The 18,704-nt window shown below is 44.6% G+C and overlaps 1 protein-coding gene across 6 annotated transcripts in view; it reads right to left on the bottom strand.

Moving 5' to 3' along the window:
* The window catches only part of EHBP1 (EH domain binding protein 1), a 400,871-nt gene that overhangs the window by 137,822 nt on the left and 244,345 nt on the right, over positions 1 to 18,704 (bottom strand). For all 6 annotated transcript variants that reach the window (XM_061622278.1, XM_061622277.1, XM_061622276.1 and 3 more), the window contains exon 13: positions 17,790 to 18,686. In XM_061622278.1, coding sequence (XP_061478262.1) covers positions 17,790 to 18,686 — 897 coding nt within the window. The remainder of the gene's footprint in view (positions 1 to 17,789; positions 18,687 to 18,704) is intronic.

An 18,704-nucleotide genomic window follows, 5' to 3' on the forward strand; every position in this document is an offset into this window, starting at 1 on the left:
CCATCTCGTCAAACCAGTTTGATCCAATGATTTCAATAGCCATTCTTCCAATATCAATATTGATTCCATCTTCCATCTTCAATAGTCTTGTTCAGTCCAGTATTTTCAGTATCCATTCTTCCATTATCAGTATCCCATATTAATCTTGCTGTCATAGCCATAGTCATATAATAAGAGTCTGATGGGAATCTCCCTCATCACAAATCTTTTCTTGCCATCAATTCTGAATATGTTGCTGAGATATTGTTGTAAAGTCACATCTCTACTCTTCTTTTTTACAAAATGCACTGGCTCATCTCTTAAGAATTTTTCCATTGTCCCATATCTGTAGCCAATTCCATAGATTTTTTCTATGTCAAACTCCATCACATCATTCCAGTCCCAAAAATTATCCAAGACATTGATAACTTTATCTCTATTATCTTCCATTAATTTCTTCAGAGACAACGTTAAGTTCCAAGCAGTAAGCTTTGTTTCTTGTATCCATAGACTCCAGATCTTTTTCCAATTCTACATTTGTTCCAGTCTCCAGAGCCTCTCTCACAGAATCCACTATTTCTTTAAACTCCTGCGTCATTTTGCTAAATTCATTTTTCATCTTCTGTCTACCCTGTCTCAGGGTTTGTTTCGTTATCTCAATCTCATCCATTATTTTCTGAAACATGATTTCCTTCCATGGTCTCAGCCCCTTTTCTGATTGCCATTCTTTGAACCACAAAAACAAAAATTATTTCAGTCACAATTGGGTTAATATTCCAGGCTCGATGAAGTCACAATGTAGACAGTACAGCCTGCCTTATCTCTTATGTTCAGGAATACAAAACAAATTTCGTTCCCAGCTTCAAAAGAGTTAGTGGCGTCGTGAACAAGTAGATTCGTCAAAATGAAATAGACCAAAAAGAAAATAATCCCAAACATATAATGCTCCAAAGTTCATAAATCAAATTTATTTATTTTTTTCCCTCCTTGAAATAGAAATCCCTCTTCCGTTTATATCTTTAAAATGCACTTCTAGGCCAGCTTTTTGCAATAAAAACTAAGATAGGCTTTTTCAATTTCTTTCCTCCTTAGTTTCGTGAATAAAGGAGAAAAATTTTAACTCACCCAGAAGATCTTTATAGCTAATACATTGACAAATCTCTTTTTGCAGCAACGATTTAAACCAAATGAAAAAAAAATATAGAAAGAAGGGTGCTTGCTTGTTTAAGTCCGTTCTTCTTTAAAGAAAAGATAAACGTGTCGTTTATTCAGCTAGAGCGTGATGGACGTCCTCCGGCATTGCTGGCTGAACCTTCTCTCATAAATTAATGAGATCCAGTCCTCCCAAACAAAAACAGGCTTTTATGGTTAATCTCTATGTTTCTCCCTTCCCGAGAGAAAATCTTCATCAGTCAAAAAGAATGTTCTGACTGATTTATGCTGAAAAAACTTCTTCTGAGACGAGAGCTCGTCTCGAAAAGCAGGCACAAGCGAAGTCACCCTTCCCGGAAGTCAACAAGTCTTTAAAATGTTGAAACTCTCTTTTGTGTGTATTCAAGGTAAGGTAGAAAACTCAACGGTCGCAGCTCCTCCCTACTTGTTTAATGCTAAAACTGAGGTAAGGTGCTTTTCTTTCTCCATTCCAGGGAGAGTTTAAGGATTTTTTTCTCTTGGGTCAGGAACATGGCAAGGTTGTAGTGGAGACTGGTGTGATCTTATAAATTGCTGGAGGAAAAGAAGATGCATACCCTCAGATGCTCTGCCACACCCTGCTTGCTGGATCGTCACCTTATAGTGGTAAGTGGGCTTGCGAGTTCCAATCAACCCTGTGAGCGATGCCGTTGGGAGTCATGTACTCCCAGCAGGGTCACCCGTGGCGGTAAAGTCAAGGGACAGGAACCAGACAAAGAACGATCCAAGAATGTCCTCAACGGCAGAACAGGCGGAGGGTAACAATGTGTATGTTACAACGGCTGTGAAGGCGGATGAAGGCTGCAACAGATAAAAGACTTCCAGTCCTTGTGGTATCCACATCGTTGGATCAAAGCCTTTTTCTGTCAAGACTGTGTGTTAATCGTTGTGCGTCGATCTCCCCACATAAAACAAATTCACACACAGGTGTCTTCCAACTAAAAGAAAACAAAACAAAAGTCCCATGGCGATAGGTGAATGGCGACGGGGGCACGGCTGTGAAATCCTGAAGCCCCTAGTCGTAGACCGGCACATGGTCAGTCATCCTGGCTCAAGGACAGAGACAGTTGAGTAGCTCGGCAGGTATATCCACAGCTGTGCAGTCCTATTCAGGATCCACTCTGCTCACCATGTATGGGGAGGGGGCTAGAAAAGGTGCCCTAAACACAGTCTGCCTCATCTCTCTCCCTGACTGGATTACCACATCCAGTGAGGTCACCACTGAGCGGTCGCAAAAAAGAACTGAATTTTGGAACATGGAATATACGGACACTGCTGGACAATACAGATAATGAACATCCGGAACGCAGGACTGTCATCAACACCAGGGAGTTGAGACGTTTTAATATTGACATAGCCGCATTCCAAGAAACTCGAAGAGCAGGAGAAGGACAATTGAAGGAAGAAAAAGGAGGTTATACCTTCTTCTGGAAAGGACTGCCTGAACAAGAACGACGAATACATGGCATAGGCTTTGCTATTAAAAATAATATTGTGAAGCTCTTGTCAGATGTTCATACCTGCATTAATGAACAACTCTAAACTCTCTGGTTAAAGCTCGCCACAAACCAGCAGGCAACTATCCTAAGTGCTTTTGCACCAACATTAGATGCTGAAGGAATTTTTTTATAACCAGCTGGACCTTAGAGATACCTAAGGAGGATAAAAGTATCCTCCTGGGCGATTTCAGTGCAAAAGTTGGGAGTGATTTCGATTTCTGGCCAGAAACCATTGGGAAAGGAAGAGTTAGCAATAGCAAACTGAATGGAATTCTACCTCTGACTAAATGTGCAGAGCATAGTCTTGTTATTACAAACACACTTTTTCACCAGTAAAATAAATTTAAAACATCATGGAAGAACCATCAGTTGAAACACTGGCATCTTCTAGATTACGTAATTGTCCATACCAGAGATTGTCGTGATGTACCAGAGATCGTTGTGATGTACTCCTCACTACGGCCATGACAAGTGCTGATGACTGCTGGACAGATCATCGATAAATTCAATCTACTATGGTCATTAATACTGTTCCTCAATGTAGGCTCCAAGGAAGAAAGCCAAGGTGTAAAATGAACATCCACGCCCTTCAAGATCCTATTAAGCAAGCTTGCTTTCAAACAACTCTCAAGAAACATCTACCTACAGAACTCCCTGAAAATGTCAAGGAACACTGGATTAAACGGAAGACTTCTATTACTGCAGCATGTGAACAAACTATTGGATACCAAACTAAGAAACATCAGGATTGGTTTGATGAGAATGATAGTGAGATTGAACATATCATTGACAAGAAAAGGAAAGCCTTCCAGATATGGCACAAAGACATTAACTGTGCTGCTAAGAAAAACATCTATGCCAGCGCAAAGGATGAGATCCAAAGAAGAATGGACCATTGGTCTCACATGAAGGGTGATTTTCTCAGGTAGACTGCCATCATGTGGGTTATTAGCACCATCTAGCGTCCGAAGGCAAGAATGTCTTGAAGTCAAGACCTGGGGCCTCGAGCCGCTCCCACTCCAGTTCATTCGTGATGAGACTGAAGTGAGATATATCTGAAAAGACACAAAAGGCCAATGGGCCTACCAGCAAGGAAAACATTGTCCCAAATAATAACACAGAGACTATATGCACTTTAAAAGTTCAAAAAAGGTCTTGACTTGACTAAATAGTTTAAATAGTATAACTCTGAAGAGTGAGAATTTGAGAAGTACAAACTACCCAGATAGCCCCCAATAGGGAGGGCCATGATGGCAGCCTACCTGAGAAAATCACCCTTCAGGTGAGACCATTTTCCTCAGGTAGCCTGACATCATGTGGGATGTACCAAAGCAGCCCCCAATAGGGAGGGACCGCCCCGATTACTTGTCATAAAGAACCTGTTGTAACACACGCCTCCCAAAGGAGGCATCGGCAGAAGAGTAACTGTCTATCTTTTAATGCCTTATGAAGGAATCTGGAGTAGACCATACAGCTGCTCTGCAAATCTCTGCAAAGAGGTGCGTTGGTTGCGAAAGCAGCCGTAGTGGGTGCTGACCTAGTTGAGTGCACCGTTATGCTATGAGGCACTGGCAGCTGAAGTGACTCATAGGCCAATGAAATGCAGGCATGCAACCAACAAGATAATGTAGAACTGGTCACCTTTTCCCCCAGAGTACGAGGGTGAAAGGATATAAACAGTGAATCCATTGATCGTATGTCCTGGGTTTGAGACAGGTAGGTCTTGAGGGCCCTCCGGACATCTAGCGAGTGCCAGGCCTTCTCCAGTGGATGGACGGGATTTGGACAGAACGAGGGAAGAACAATGTCCTGGTTACAGTGGAACAGTGACTTGACCTTGGGACGGAAGGAGGGATCTGGACGCAATACCACTGAGTCCTTATGGAAAATACAGAGATGGCAGGCCGAGGACAGTGCCCCCAACTCTGACACTCTTCTCGCCAAGGTGACCGCCACCAGGAACAGGACCTTGAAGGACAAAAGTTGTAATGGCACAGAGTGAAGGGGCTCAAAAGGAGGACACTGCAGGGCTTGCAGGACCTTCGATAAACTCCATGAAGGAAAATGGTGACAAACTGCCGGCGATAGTAGGGTAGCTCCCTTCAAAAAATGTTTGATGAGTGGGTGTGAGCCCATGGGAACACTAGGAGATGCGATGGAGAGAATAGAGGATATGGTGGCGGCGTGGCAACACAAGGTGTTAGGTTTAAGTCCCATCTTCAGACCTCTATGTAGAAATTGCAGCACCTGTTGAACATTAGCCTGAGATGGTTGGACGTTCTGAGAGTCACACCAGTTAGAGAAGGCAAACCAAGTGCTCTGGTAGATACAAGAGGTTGACTGCTTTCTAGATGCGAGGATTATATTCACAACCTCCTGAGAAAGTCCCGAACGAATCAAGTGTCCCCGTTTAAATGCCACACTGTCAGACTGAGCCATTCGGGATCCGGATGCCATATCGGACCCTGAGAGAGGAGATCTGGCCTGAGTGGCAACCTCCAAGAGTCCATCACTGACAGGGAGAGCAGATTTGAGAACCACAGCAGGCGAGGCCAGTACGGGGCTATCAGGACCAGATGGGCCCTTTCGCGTTGTAGCTTCCTCAAGGTTCTGCCCAGTAGCGGTATCGGGGGAAAGGCCACGGTGTCAACAGGGCATCTATGGATTCTGCGTTGGCATCCAGATACCTGGAGAAGTAGCGAGGTAGCTGGCAATTGTGACTGGATGCAACCAGGCCCACCAAGAAGATGCCGAACCGCTGCTGGAGAAGGTCAAACACCATAGGGTGAAGCTTCCATTCTCCCAGGATCACCTGTTGTCTGCTGAACCAGTCGGCCATAACATTCAAAACACCGCTGATATGTTCTGCCTTGAAATTAGATGTATTTCGGCCCAGTCAAAGAGTTGAGACGCTTCCATCTGGAGGAACGGTGATCTGGTTCCCCCTTGCCTGTTCAGATGTGATTTCACACAGGTATTGTCTGTTCAAATCAGTACATGTCCCAGAAGGAATATAGGTTGAAAATGCCGACAGCCAGATGGACTGCTCTCAGTTCCAGCCAGCTGATGTTCTGACTTGCTTCTGTGCTGGACCAGGCCCCCTAAACAAATTGGAAATTGCAGTGGGGCCCCCATCTGGACAGGCTGGCATCTGTTGTTATTACGGTTCTGTCTGGTTCTCGGAACGGAGTTCCCTTTCTCAGGTTTTCGACTATCGCCCACCAATGGAAGGAAGCACGCAGTGACGGATCCAGGTGGATTGTCCGGTGGTTGGACGTGGCAATGTCCTGTTGGAAAGGGAGCAAGGCCCACTGTAGGGGTCGAGTGTGGTGCCGACCCATGGTACGATGTGGATGGTCGAGACAAACATCCCCAGAGCCCTTGCCAGAAGCATTACATCCACGCCTGAATGACATGCCAGGTCCAAAGCCATCTCTCTGATGGCCGTAATTCAATCTGGTGATAAAAAAGCCATGGCCTGAGTGGTGTCTAATATCACTCCCAGATGTTGCAGTTGCTGAGTTGGCTGAAGTTGACTGTTGTCGAGGTTGACAAGCCAACCATGGGTGTGCAGAACCGTGAGGGCACAGTGAACGTGACAGCGGGCCAGGTCCCTGGAACCCGCCTGAATCAGCAGATCGTCCAAATAAGGGTAAATATGAACGCCCTGGAGGCGGAGGAAAGCCACCAGGGTGAGCAGCAATTGGTGAAGACTCAGGGCCGAGGAGAGTCCGAAAGGCATTGCCCGATATTGAAAGTGATGGGGGCTGAAGGCAAATAGCAGGAAACGTCTGTGAGCAGGGCAGATAGGCACATGGAAGTAAGCCTCTTTCAGGTCTACGGAAGCCAGAAAGTCCCCTTCGTGTAGCGCCTCTATAATTGATGCCAGGGACTCCATTTTGAATTGTTGATACTTCATGAAACGGTTGACAAATCTGAGGTCTAGCACCGCCCTCCAAGACAGATCTCGCTTGGGAACTGCAAAGAGGAGACAGTAAACCGCTTCTGTTCTCTCCGCCAATGGTACTGGTTCTATTGCAGCTATGTCGAGAAGATGAGCTATGGCTTCCCGCATGATCCGGCGCCTGTCTCAAACTCTAGGCAGGATGAAGGGGATGAATCTGTCTGGGGGGGGGGTCAGTCAAAATTCCAGTTCGTAACCATGAGAGAAGAGATCTCTGACCCAAGCAACCTGTGTCCAAACTGAGTGAATGGGCAGAAAAATGGCAAATGCAATTCAATATAAACAAGTGTAAAATTATGCATATTGGAGCAAAAAACCTGAATTTCACATATACGCTCATGGGGTCTGAACTGGCGGTGACCGACCAGGAGAGAGACCTCGGGGTTGTAGTGGACAGCACGATGAAAATGTCGACCCAGTGTGCGGCAGCTGTGAAAAAGGCAAATTCCATGCTAGCAATAATTAGGAAAGGTATTGAAAATAAAACAGCCGATATCATAATGCCGTTGTATAAATCTATGGTGCGGCCGCATTTGGAATACTGTGTACAGTTCTGGTCGCCTCATCTCAAAAAGGATATTATAGAGTTGGAAAAGGTTCAGAAGAGGGCAACCAGAATGATCAAGGGGATGGAGCGACTCCCTTACGAGGAAAGGTTGCAGCATTTGGGGCTTTTTAGTTTAGAGAAAAGGCGGGTCAGAGGAGACATGATAGAAGTGTATAAAATTATGCATGGCATTGAGAAAGTGGATAGAGAAAAGTGCTTTTCCCTCTCTCATAATACTAGAACTCGTGGACATTCAAAGAAGCTGAATGTTGGAAGATTCAGGACAGACAAAAGGAAGTACTTCTTTACTCAGCGCATAGTTAAACTATGGCATTTGCTCCCACAAGATGCAGTAATGGCCACCAGCTTGGATGGCTTTAAAAGAAGATTAGACAAATTCATGGAGGACAGGGCTATCAATGGCTACTAGCTGTGATGGCTGTGCTCTGCCACCCTAGTCAGAGGCAGCATGCTTCTGAAAACCAGTTGCCGGAAGCCTCAGGAGGGGAGAGTGTTCTTGCACTCGGGTCCTGCTTGCGGGCTTCCTCCAGGCACCTGGTTGGCCACTGTGAGAACAGGATGCTGGACTAGATGGGCCACTGGCCTGATCCAGCAGGCTCTTCTTATGTTCTTATGTTCTTATGTGTCAGATGCAACCAGTGACTTGCAAACAGTAGCAATCTGCCCCCGACCGGGAAAGCGTCAGTATTGTCTGCGCTGATGAGCTCCCCTGCTATATGAGGAAGTGGGGGTTCCTTGACTTCCCCGGTTCTGGACTCTGCCTTGAAAGTGTTGTTTGTTCCAGGCTCCTCTGGAGGAACGGAAATCGGAAAATCGATAATCGCGGCCCTGTCCCGCAGGCCACGCTCCTTGAAAGGGCTGAAAGGAGCAGTAGGGAGTGAAACATCTGAACAGCCTGCGATCCTCCCTCTTGGATGTGGCCAGTACTGGTCTTCGGCTATCTTTGGGGTCTACCAAGAACGCTTTGAGGGCTTCCTCTCTGAAAAGTAATGACCCAGAGAAAGGTACCCTTGACAAGTTGACTTTGGCCATAGAATCAGCGTCCCAGTGCCTGAGCCAAAGCGTATGCCGAGTGACCACCTGTGCTGCTAGGGCTCGCGCTCCCAGCTGAGTGGCATCTAAGGAGGCATCAGCCACAAATGCTGCAGTCTTATGTAACTTTACCAGGCCCTTTCTGAGCTTTACTGGATCCGGATTCAAATCATCCAAGAGTTCATCCAGCCACATCATAGACGCTCTTGAAAAGATGGAAGCTGCAGCGGAAGCCTGAATAGTAAAGGCAGTAGCTTCATGATTTTTACGCAGGGCGTAGTCCATGTGGCGTTCAAACGGGTCCTTTAGCTGTGATTCCCCTTGTTTCGGAAGGAGGGAACTCAAAACTAAACTAGAGACTGGCTCGTCTATTCCCGGGACGCTCAGGCAATTTATGAAGTCCGTGGACAATGCATAAAGTCTTTTAGCCATGACAGAAAAGCGGCATGCCTGCAGCGGGCGATCCAATTCTTCCTTGGCCAGTTTGTCGATGGGGTCTGGCACAGGAAGGTAGTGCTCCATTGATCTTGGAGATTTGAGGACCTTAGCCCCCTTCACCGGAGAAGCAGTAGATTCAGGTTGTGGGGTCTGAAGGCCTAACGTGCCCAGAACTCTATGAGTGAGGGGAAGATAGTCGGCCATATCAAACAGGCAATAGGATGTGTCCTCCTCGAGTTCTGCATCATCACTCCACTCATCTCCCTCGGCTTGAAGAGAATATGCTGGATCCTCCAAACTGGGATTCTCATCTCCAATCCTGCTTCTGACGACATCTAATGGGTTAGGTGAAGAAGGAGGGAACACGTCACTACAGCCGCGATGAGCCGGAACACAGGAAAGTCATTGATCACTGTGCTGAAGTAATGGAGTTGTTTGGACTCTCGACTGCTCTTGTGATAAGAAGCTCAACAAATCCTTCAACCGCAAAAGGAATTCAGGAGACAACTGCAGTCCCAGTAAAGAAGCAGGCGGTTGCCCTTGTTGAGGCAGGGGGCTCACTAGACTGATGAGACGTATGAGCTGTAGTAGATAAAATGGGTTGAGAGGGACACTCCACAGGCTGGGTAGGAAAACCCTCAAAGTCATCCTCAGACGACCCAGCTGGCAAATGAAAGAGGACTGTTAATCTTTCTTGGCCACCAGCATCAGAAGGCGGAACAGAAACGTAACGTGCTCGCTTGGTGGTGCTGAGGCTAGATAGGTGTTTGGTTTTAGCCACAGCCTTGGAGTGAAGTCTGGGTTGTTTGTGCTTAGCAGACTTGTGATGCGAGGCCTTGCAGGGTTGCTTTGCCCCAGATGAATGTGCCTCTGGTTGTTGATCCGCCATTGTACACGCACAGAGATGCGGTAAATATCACCGACACACGCACAAAGGTGGGGGGTGCGGTGTGGCGAGGGACTTCAGTACACGCCCACAGGTGGGGGAGAATGTACAGTCCCAAATGTGCAGCTGTTATGCAGATAAGTCATGTGGGAGGAGAGTTCAATATACGCCCATAGGTGGGGGAGAATGCACAGTCCCAAATGCACTGTAGTATAGAACCGCTGCTGTGGAGGTGCCTTGTGAAAACCTTTTCTGCGCGTTATGTTTCAAATAAAAAACGGCCTATTTTTTGCACTTTATGTTTAAAATAAAAAACGGTCTAAATAACTCTGAACTATGTCACAGAGAGGGGGAGCCAGCAGAGTCTGAACAGAAAGGGCAGGGGGAAAGGGGCAAAACAAAATGGCGCCTGCTGAAAAGGGTGGGAAAATTTGAAAGCAAAATGGTGGCCGGGAAGGAGACGAAGCAATGGCACTCGTCAGGGATCACCTGCAGCCTTAACAAAGGTAATCTGGGTGAAAACACAGCCGACAAATGAAAAAGCTGCCTCCGCATGCTCCAAAGAAAGCTCAAGAAATCCATGCTCTTGCAGATGCTCATGATGCACAGGTTTTTTTAATGCCACAAGGCCATCTATGGACCAACAAATTATGGTACAAATCCCTTACGTTCAATGGATAGTACCAAACTTCTTAAGGATAAAGAGGCTATTGCACTGGGTTGGAATGAGCATTACCACAATCTCCTTAATCGTAACTCTATTGTGGCTGGTGAGGCCTTCTTGCAAATTCCACAACAAACTAGAGAAGAGCTTGCAGTATTCCCTAATTTGGATGTAGTCAGTAAAGCCATCAATCAAATGAAGAATAACAAAGCTAGTGGACCTGCTGAAGTCTGTAAAGAAGGTGGGCCTGAATTTACACAACAGCTTCATAAGCTCATTGAAAAAATCTGGATGAGGGAGGAGATCCCAGAAGACTTTAGGGATGCCATAATTATCACCCTTTTAAAGAAGGGAGATAGAACAGATTGTGGGAACTACCAAGGCATTTTTCTTCTTGCTACCGCAGATAAAATCCTTGCTAGGATCCTTGCAAATTGCCTCTTACCTATCTCAGAAGATGTCCTCCCCGAATCCCGAAATGGTTTCTGCCCTTCCAGGGGGGTAGTGGACTTGATCTTCACTGCATGACAGCTTCAAGAAAAATGCCGGGAGCAGTATCAACCTTTATATATGGCGTTTATTGATCTGACTAAGGCCTTTGATACTGTGAATTGAACCGCTCTCTGGACCATCTTTCTGAAAACTGGATGCCCTGATAAATTTGTGAATATTTTGTGACTCCTTCATGACAATGTGACAGCGACAATTTTGGATAACAATGGCTTTCAGAAGGATCCATTCAGAGTCGGATCAGCTGTAAAACAGGGATGTGTCATTGCTCCTACCTTATTTGCTACCTTCATTGCTATGATTGTACACCTTATTGAGGGGAAACATGCTACTGGTGTGGAAATCATATATCGAACAGATGGAAAGCTTCTTAATCTCAGTAGGCTGAAAGCAAAAAGTAAGGTAATGTCAACCTCTGTCGTAGAACTTCAATATGCCGATGATAATGTAGTCTCCACACATTCACTATCCTAAATGTTTTTGCAGAAGCATATGGAAAGCTTGGGCTGTCACTTAATATAAAAAAAAACAAAGTGCTTCATCAACAGGTGTGAACTAGTCCCTCTGTAGCACCATCAATCCAGCTTAGTGGTGCGACGCTGGAGAATGTCGATCACTTTTCCTATCTTGGCAGCCACCTCTCTGTAAAAGCTGACATCGATGCTGAAATTCAACACTGTCTGAGCTCTGTGAGTGCCGCATTCTCCCGAATGAAGTGTAGAGCGTTCGAGGATCAGGATATTCGCAGGGAGACCAAAATGCTTATTTACTAAGCCATTGTACTACCGACCTTACTGCACGCCTGTGAAACATGGAACATGGACACCACTCCCAACTTCTTGAAAGATTCCACCAACGCTGCCTCCGGAAAATTCTGCAAATTACTTGGGAAGACAGACGGACTAATGTTAGCGTTTTGGAAGAAGCAAAGACTACCAGTGTTGAAACTATGATCCTTCAACATCAACTTCGCTGGACCAGCCATGTTGTTCGAATGCCTGATCACCGTCTTCCAAAGCAGCTACTTTACTCCCAACTTAAGGATGGAAAATCTATGTACATGGTTACAGATGCTCACTTTATATTTGTATCCTCATCCAAGAAAATGAAAACATTAACATAAGCAGTTTTATGGGGTAGTTTTCTACCCCAAGTAACTTTCAATGTAGTATAACATTGACATCAGCTAGTATGAAACTGACACATTCTTTTATGGGGAATTTTTCTACCTGAAGCCAAATTCAAATGTATCTTGAGCTAGAAAATGTCCCAAGACAAGAATGAAAATTGACTGCCTTCAAGTCGAAAAACTTCCGGGAAAATGGCGACGGAGGTTTGTTTGCTCTGAGCTCTATGCTTCTGGGACTCTTAATTTATTTTCCTGTTTTATGGTTTTAGCTTTTTTACAACTCAGAACATTTCAATGCGCTGTTAGTGCTCCGCAATTTATGAGCCAAAGCCTGCAGTTTACATCCCGAACTGTCAGCATGGGAGGGCTGTTAGCACAGAACCGAGGAGATAGCGTTTTGCTCTGAAGCAGTTTTATTGTTTTATTGTTTTATGGCCGCGCCCTGCCTGGCTCTCAATGCACAGTGGAATTAGTCAGAGGCACTGCAGTCGGAGGAACTGCTGTCCAACCGCCCCGCAATTCAGAGGTCTGAATATTACAAGTGAGATAAGATAAGCTAAGATCTCTGGCAACAGCCAACAGCCAAGCAAGATAAGTAAGTAAACTGGACATTATAAATCAAAACTGCACTGAGGAAAGTCAAGATTTACATTCTGCCTGGACTGCGAGCTTTCTCACTAATTGTTATTTGGGGAGGTGTATCTACTCCCCCAACGTTGCAAATCCCTGGATACTCTGGTGACTTCGGTAGCATAATGGTCCTTACCAGAAAGGGCTATAGGAATCTAGGCATTTCCCCACTTGATGGGAATAGCCCTTTAAATGATAGGGGTAACCAAAAGAAAATTACCCAGTTTTTCAGCAGGGCACAAGAAATTGAGGTGGGAGTTGAGTCTGTTCACTCTTTGAACCCCCCAAATACTCTCCTTGAATGGTCTCTGGACCTTAAAAATAATCTCCCTGACTTAACTGAGGACCCATCCTCTGTGAACCTTGCTTCTGAGCTGGCTCTAGCTGAGAAAATGGCCCTTCCAGAGAAAATACGACAACTAAAAATGGATGTCTAAACAAATGAACTGTTGTTTAAGGATATTGCTGAACCGGCTCATAGCTTTGGGAACGAAAACAAAGGAAAAAAGTCTCCCACTCAGCCCGAAGTACCTAAGCTGCCAGAGGTAGTCAATGGAGAAAGCTCACTGGAAAGTCTACTGGAAATGCCAGTTCAAGGCTGGATTCTTATGATAATGAAAGACCTTGAACATATTAAAGAATGTAACAACCTTCTAACTACATTGGCTGAAATAATGAAAAAGACTGGCTTGAAATCTGGAGTTGCAGATTCTGTAACAGAGTTGAGTGTAACTGGGACTCATGCAAATGAGCCTACAAGGAAAGTGTTCAGAATGAGTGTGAGCAGAAATCAAAATCTGAAGAACAGCAATTTAAAGAAAAGTAAAAATGTCAAAAATGTAAAGCCAATGCATTATAAGAAGATGGAGTTTGGAAAACTTCAAGCAGCTTGACAAAGGCCATAAGCAGAAGGCAGGACAAAAAGCCACCCAGTGTTTAAATAAGAAACCCAATGGTGACAACCTAAAACCGCACCTTGATGATACTTTGGCTCAGTCCGCCTCACCTATCTCTCCCCTCTTATCAGATAAGATACCTTAGAATCCCAGTCGCAGAACGGATTTGTATTTGTGGGTATAATCAGATTGAGGATATAATCCACTACCTGTTGTACTGCCCCCTGTATTTGGACCCCAGGGGGAAATATCTATCATATATTATTTGGCTGCTTTCCGATCGAAGGCCCAGGTAGTGGTTGTGGAACTTCTAGCTAATAAATATTTACTTATTTAGATTACTGTAACGCGCTTTATGTGGGGCTGCCTTTGAAGACTGTTCAGAAACTTAAACTGGTACAAAGAGCTGCAGCCAGAGTGCTAACTGGGGCTGGTTACAGGAACCATACAACCCCCTTGTTACGACAGCTCCACTGGCTGCCAGTTTGTTTCCAGTCACAATTCAAAGTGCTGGTTTTGACCTATAAAGCTCTATATGGCCTAGGTCCAGGCTATTTGTCAGACCGTATCTCCCCATATGAGCCTGCCCGGGCGTTGAGATCCTCAGGAGAGGCCCTTCTCTCAGTCCTAACACCTTCGCAAGCGCAATTGGTGGGGACGCGAGATAGGGCCTTCTCGGTGGCTGCCCCCAGGTTCTGGAACTCTCTTCCTAGGGAAGCACGAATGGCCCCTTCCTTGCTATCCTTCCGTCGGCAGGCAAAGACTTTTTTATTCCAACAGGCTTTTGGACTAGAAGATGTTTAAGATAGGGCCTCATAAGGTCTGTTGTATTGTTCTATGGTCCTATTCTTAATGTTTTAAATTGTCTTAGTATCTGAAGTGTATGTTTCATGGTTTTAATGTTACGAATAGTTTAATTCTATTTTAATTGTATATTTTTGTATGTTTTTTTACCTATGTGTAGTTTTTATTTGTAAGCCGCCCTGAGTTCCAGTTTTGGAAAAGGGGCGGGGTAAAAATAAAGATTCATTCATTCATTCATTATCATATACCTGGTAGCCCAGTTTGCACTGGCAGCCAAGAAGTTGAGGGACCGCTACATTAAGAATTTAGTGGTAATATAAAATCTTACCCTAAGGTCCGAGTGTTTCTTCTTTTTTAATGAATGTCTTTTAACGAATGTTTTATTTTTAAAGTGTTCTCCGACCAGAAGGGCCTTTTAACCAATACTTGTATATATTGTTAAGGCCTTTGGCTATGTACAATAAAGTTTCTAGCTAGCTAGCTAGCAGCCTTCAAGTCGATCTCGACTTATGGTGACCCTATGAATAGGGTTTTCATGGTAAGCGGTATTCAGAGGTGGTTTTACCATTGCCTCCCTCTGACCATACGGTATGTGCTGAGCTAGAAGAAGGGTATTCATCTGCTTCCTTGGGTTGCTTTTTGCTTAAAAAGCATGAGACTTTTTTTTTACCCCAGTAGTTTAACAGTGACTGCAGCAATAAAAGCTCCCCAATGGGATATTTTTTGCCTCAAATGTTATAATCTTTCCTCATAAGGAGGATCAGGCTATCCCAACCTTTGGGTCCCCAGTTGTTGCTGGACTTCAGTTCTCATCATTCCTGACCAATGGCCATGTTGGCTGGGGCTGATGGGAGCTGTAGTCCAACAGCATCTGGGGACCAAAAGGGTGGGAAGGTTGCGCTGTGATCATTTTGATCGCCCTTTTCTGAACTATTTCCAACTCTACAATTTCCTTTAGAGGAAATTTGTTACCATCCCATATACAGGAGCTTTGAAACAAGATTAATTTTTAACATTTGAAATGTAGCTGAAGTAAGAAAGGAGAAATCTTATATTCCAAATGTTTATAATGTTTGTGTACCTTTAAAATGCATGTGAACAGACATTAATTAGATTTTAACAACCTTTAAAAGATATTTTAAATGTAATAATTTTTCGGGTACAAAGAAGTTAATTGACAATATGGAATAGCTACAGTGTTTTCATGAACTGGTACTAGTTCATCACCAGTTTCTGGCTCTCAATCATACGATCAGGTTAGCAGCCATTACTCAATATACTTTTCTAAAATATGCTTATGATTTGTGTCTGAGCTGGTCAGTGGTCTTAGCAATTTTAACACTATTCTGTTGGGAACGGTAAGTGATTTTATTCAACCACTGTGGCATTTTATTCAACCACTCCCTCTTAAGTGCTGGCATAGCATAGAAGTAAAAAGCATGAGCTATGGCCAGGAGAACCCCAAATGGCATTTCAGCTCACTCATAAACATATTGGATAGCCCTATGTAAGCCACTATTTCCCAGCCTTGGCCATCCACCTGCAAACATGGGGAAGGTGAAATTAGCCTACCATACAGAGTGGTTACTACTGAGATGGCACAGGTGAAGAACTTTTGATAATTTAGGACAAAGTGCTACACACAGATGGTAAATATTATGTATAATAAATAACAGCATTGAAAAAAGAAGAATGTGCATGTCCCAATCAGTAATAAAAACACATAAAACATTGATTCTTTGAGTAAGCTGATTATATAAAACCGCTTACTGGAGTAGAAGACAAACATATAAATGCAAACATAAAGGATCGATAGCATGAAAAAAGGCGCTAGAGCTGTGGTTCCCAACCTTTATGAGTACGGGAACCCCTCTGTAAGCTCAAAAAATTTCATGCCCCCCCATGATAATTGTAATTTTAGTCTCTGTTAACCGAAAAAATGATGCGTGGCAAAATCACATCTCCAAATATCCCTTTCCATAAAAAGCTCCCTGCAGACAGGGAGGTGTTGCTTTCTTTTCTTAATGCAAAGGTTCAATCAGATTGGGATTCCACTCCCCCTCAACAGTCTGAAGATGTAGTCCTGTCTCCCAATACCAGTGGGTTACAGTGTTGGACTGTGATCCTTTGTCCTGGGCTCCTGCTGGGAAGAATGGCGGTCCATCTGTCTGTCCATCCATCCAATTACATTTATACCCCGCCTTTCTTTTCATGATACAAACCCAAGGCAGCTTACATACAGTTCCCAGGCGGTCTCCCATCCAGGCGATCAATCAATCAATCAATAAGATCCAGGTTCAAATCTCTACCCGATCATGAAGCCCACTGGGTGACCTTGGGTCAGACACAGTCTCCAGCCTAACCTATCTCACAGGGTTGGTGTAAGGGTAAAATGGAAAGTGGGGGGAAAGCATGTGCACCACCTTGAGCAACGAAGGAGCGGTGGGATATAAATAAATAAATAATTAAATAAATAAATACATTTCAGCTGCAGTATGTGGACCCCAGCCTCAGGCAACCTTAAGAAGCAGCAATGTGGTACTGGTGGGGATGCTAGATTCTGAAGACAAAAGAGTGGATAGATTGAGGAGGGCAGTCAGTGCTTTTAGGCCTTGGGATGATCGTCAGAATTGATGATTTGGCTAGCACGCACTTGGGGAAAGAGAGCAGAATAGAAGACAGATCAGCGCATGCACACATACAAACACACCTGCCCCTCCTGCAAGTATCTACAGGTGTGCATGCATCTGGGTACATTGGGGGAGCCCTCAACTGCTGCAGTGTGTTGGAGAGAGGGGTTGGGAGGGCGGAATGTAGGTGGAAGAACGGGGGGACACTGGCACACACACTTAGACTCAGAGATGGGGAGCGAGCAAGTCCTGAGCTTCCTTGCTGCTCCTTGGCTCAATATGGACCGAAGGCGAGATCTGGGCAGCCTCGCAAAAAGGATAATTTTTAAAAGGAGGTGGCAGCGAAGCAGGAGTCAAGAAAAGCAGGCAGGCTGGCTGCCGGGAAAGCAGCCTTTCCTTGCAGCCTTGCTTCTTTTTGCTTCATGAAAAGCCCTCTCCTCTCATTCTGAGTGAGGGTGCTGTCAGCAACAGCAGTGCAAGGAGATGGGAGTCAGTGACAGTAATCCCCTCTTCTTCCTGGTAGCACTTCCCTCAGCCCCTTTTGGCATTTGCCACATGTTTTATAGGCAGATGCCTGACCGCAGCGCACCTTGCAAGATGCTCTGGTGCTTTAGCGAAGTCCTCCCCTCTCATTTGGAGCCAGGGGGAGGTGTCATCTGCAGTGGCAATGGAGAACAGACAGCATCCAGGTAGTAAAGGCTTCTTTTTTTAAAAAATCATTCATTACTGTTCGTGGCCCCCCCAGATTACTTCATGGCCCCCAGGTTGGGAACCACCGTGCTAAAGGTTGTTTCCAATACAATGTGTTTTCAAAATTTACTATAAATATAATTCCTGGGCCATATATTCCAAGATTAACTGTACCTGCAGCAGCATACACAGTGCATTAAAAACAACAATGAAACACAGCACTATATACAGAACTATTAGGGAAGTTGTGTTGCAGTAGTCTGTAAACATTTTCCTTACCTGTGCAGTTTTTGTAATCAGATCTGTTGGATTTATAGCTGTCACAGTCTCCAATTCCAATTCAGTCTCCACTTGCCTCTGAGAGGCATGGCATTTTTTTTCAGCATCGGCATCCCTATTGTGAGCATATCCAGGTTTATCTCCCTCTTCTGTTTTTTCAACAAGCAATTCAGAATCCAATTTCCTTCTCTCTCTGATGTCTGGATGTACATGTTTTTCTAGTTCTAACAAATTAATAGTAATATCAGAATTTTGGTGTTCTTTTTTGTCAGTATCCTCATATAAAGTTGTTGAAAATGCATCTCTTTTGGGATCGCTGACCTGTGCCAAATCACTCAGATCTAAAGTGTCTGCTTTTAGCAGTTTTTTCCTTCCCAACAAAGGCTGTGCTTGTGCTGTGCTGCTTTTCCCACTTTCCTCAAATCCAGAAGTCCTCCCTAAGCTCTGTTGGTTTTTTGGTTGAACTGTGTCAGTTTTAGTCCTGTGAGAAGGGGAAGCCACACTTGGGTGTAGATGGTCATCTGGTGTCTGATGCTTACTTCCTGTCTCCCCAACTCCACTGTCATTTATAAATACAGAGTCATCCTGAAAAACAGCGTCAGCCAAACTCCCTTCAGGCTGCTGCAGTTCTGGTTCCCGTTTCAAGTCATTTAGTTCTGCATAGAACTTTTCCTGATCAACAGAACTGTTTGGGTCCGTTTCATAGTTGCCCACTTTGTATGTGCTTTTGCTACTGTTTTCTTCAATCTGAACCACATTTAGCTCTTGCCCACTGAAATGTGCCCGGATTTGGTAAAGATAGGTCATAACAGTCAGTTTGTCAGGAATTGCTAACAAAACCATGTCAGAAGGTTCTAGGAGTCTGGATATTCCTAAACTGGCAAATCCATCATAGGCCTTAAAATAAACAGAAAC

The sequence above is a fragment of the Rhineura floridana genome, chromosome 4 (assembly GCF_030035675.1).
Source record: "Rhineura floridana isolate rRhiFlo1 chromosome 4, rRhiFlo1.hap2, whole genome shotgun sequence".
NCBI lineage: Eukaryota > Metazoa > Chordata > Lepidosauria > Squamata > Rhineuridae > Rhineura > Rhineura floridana.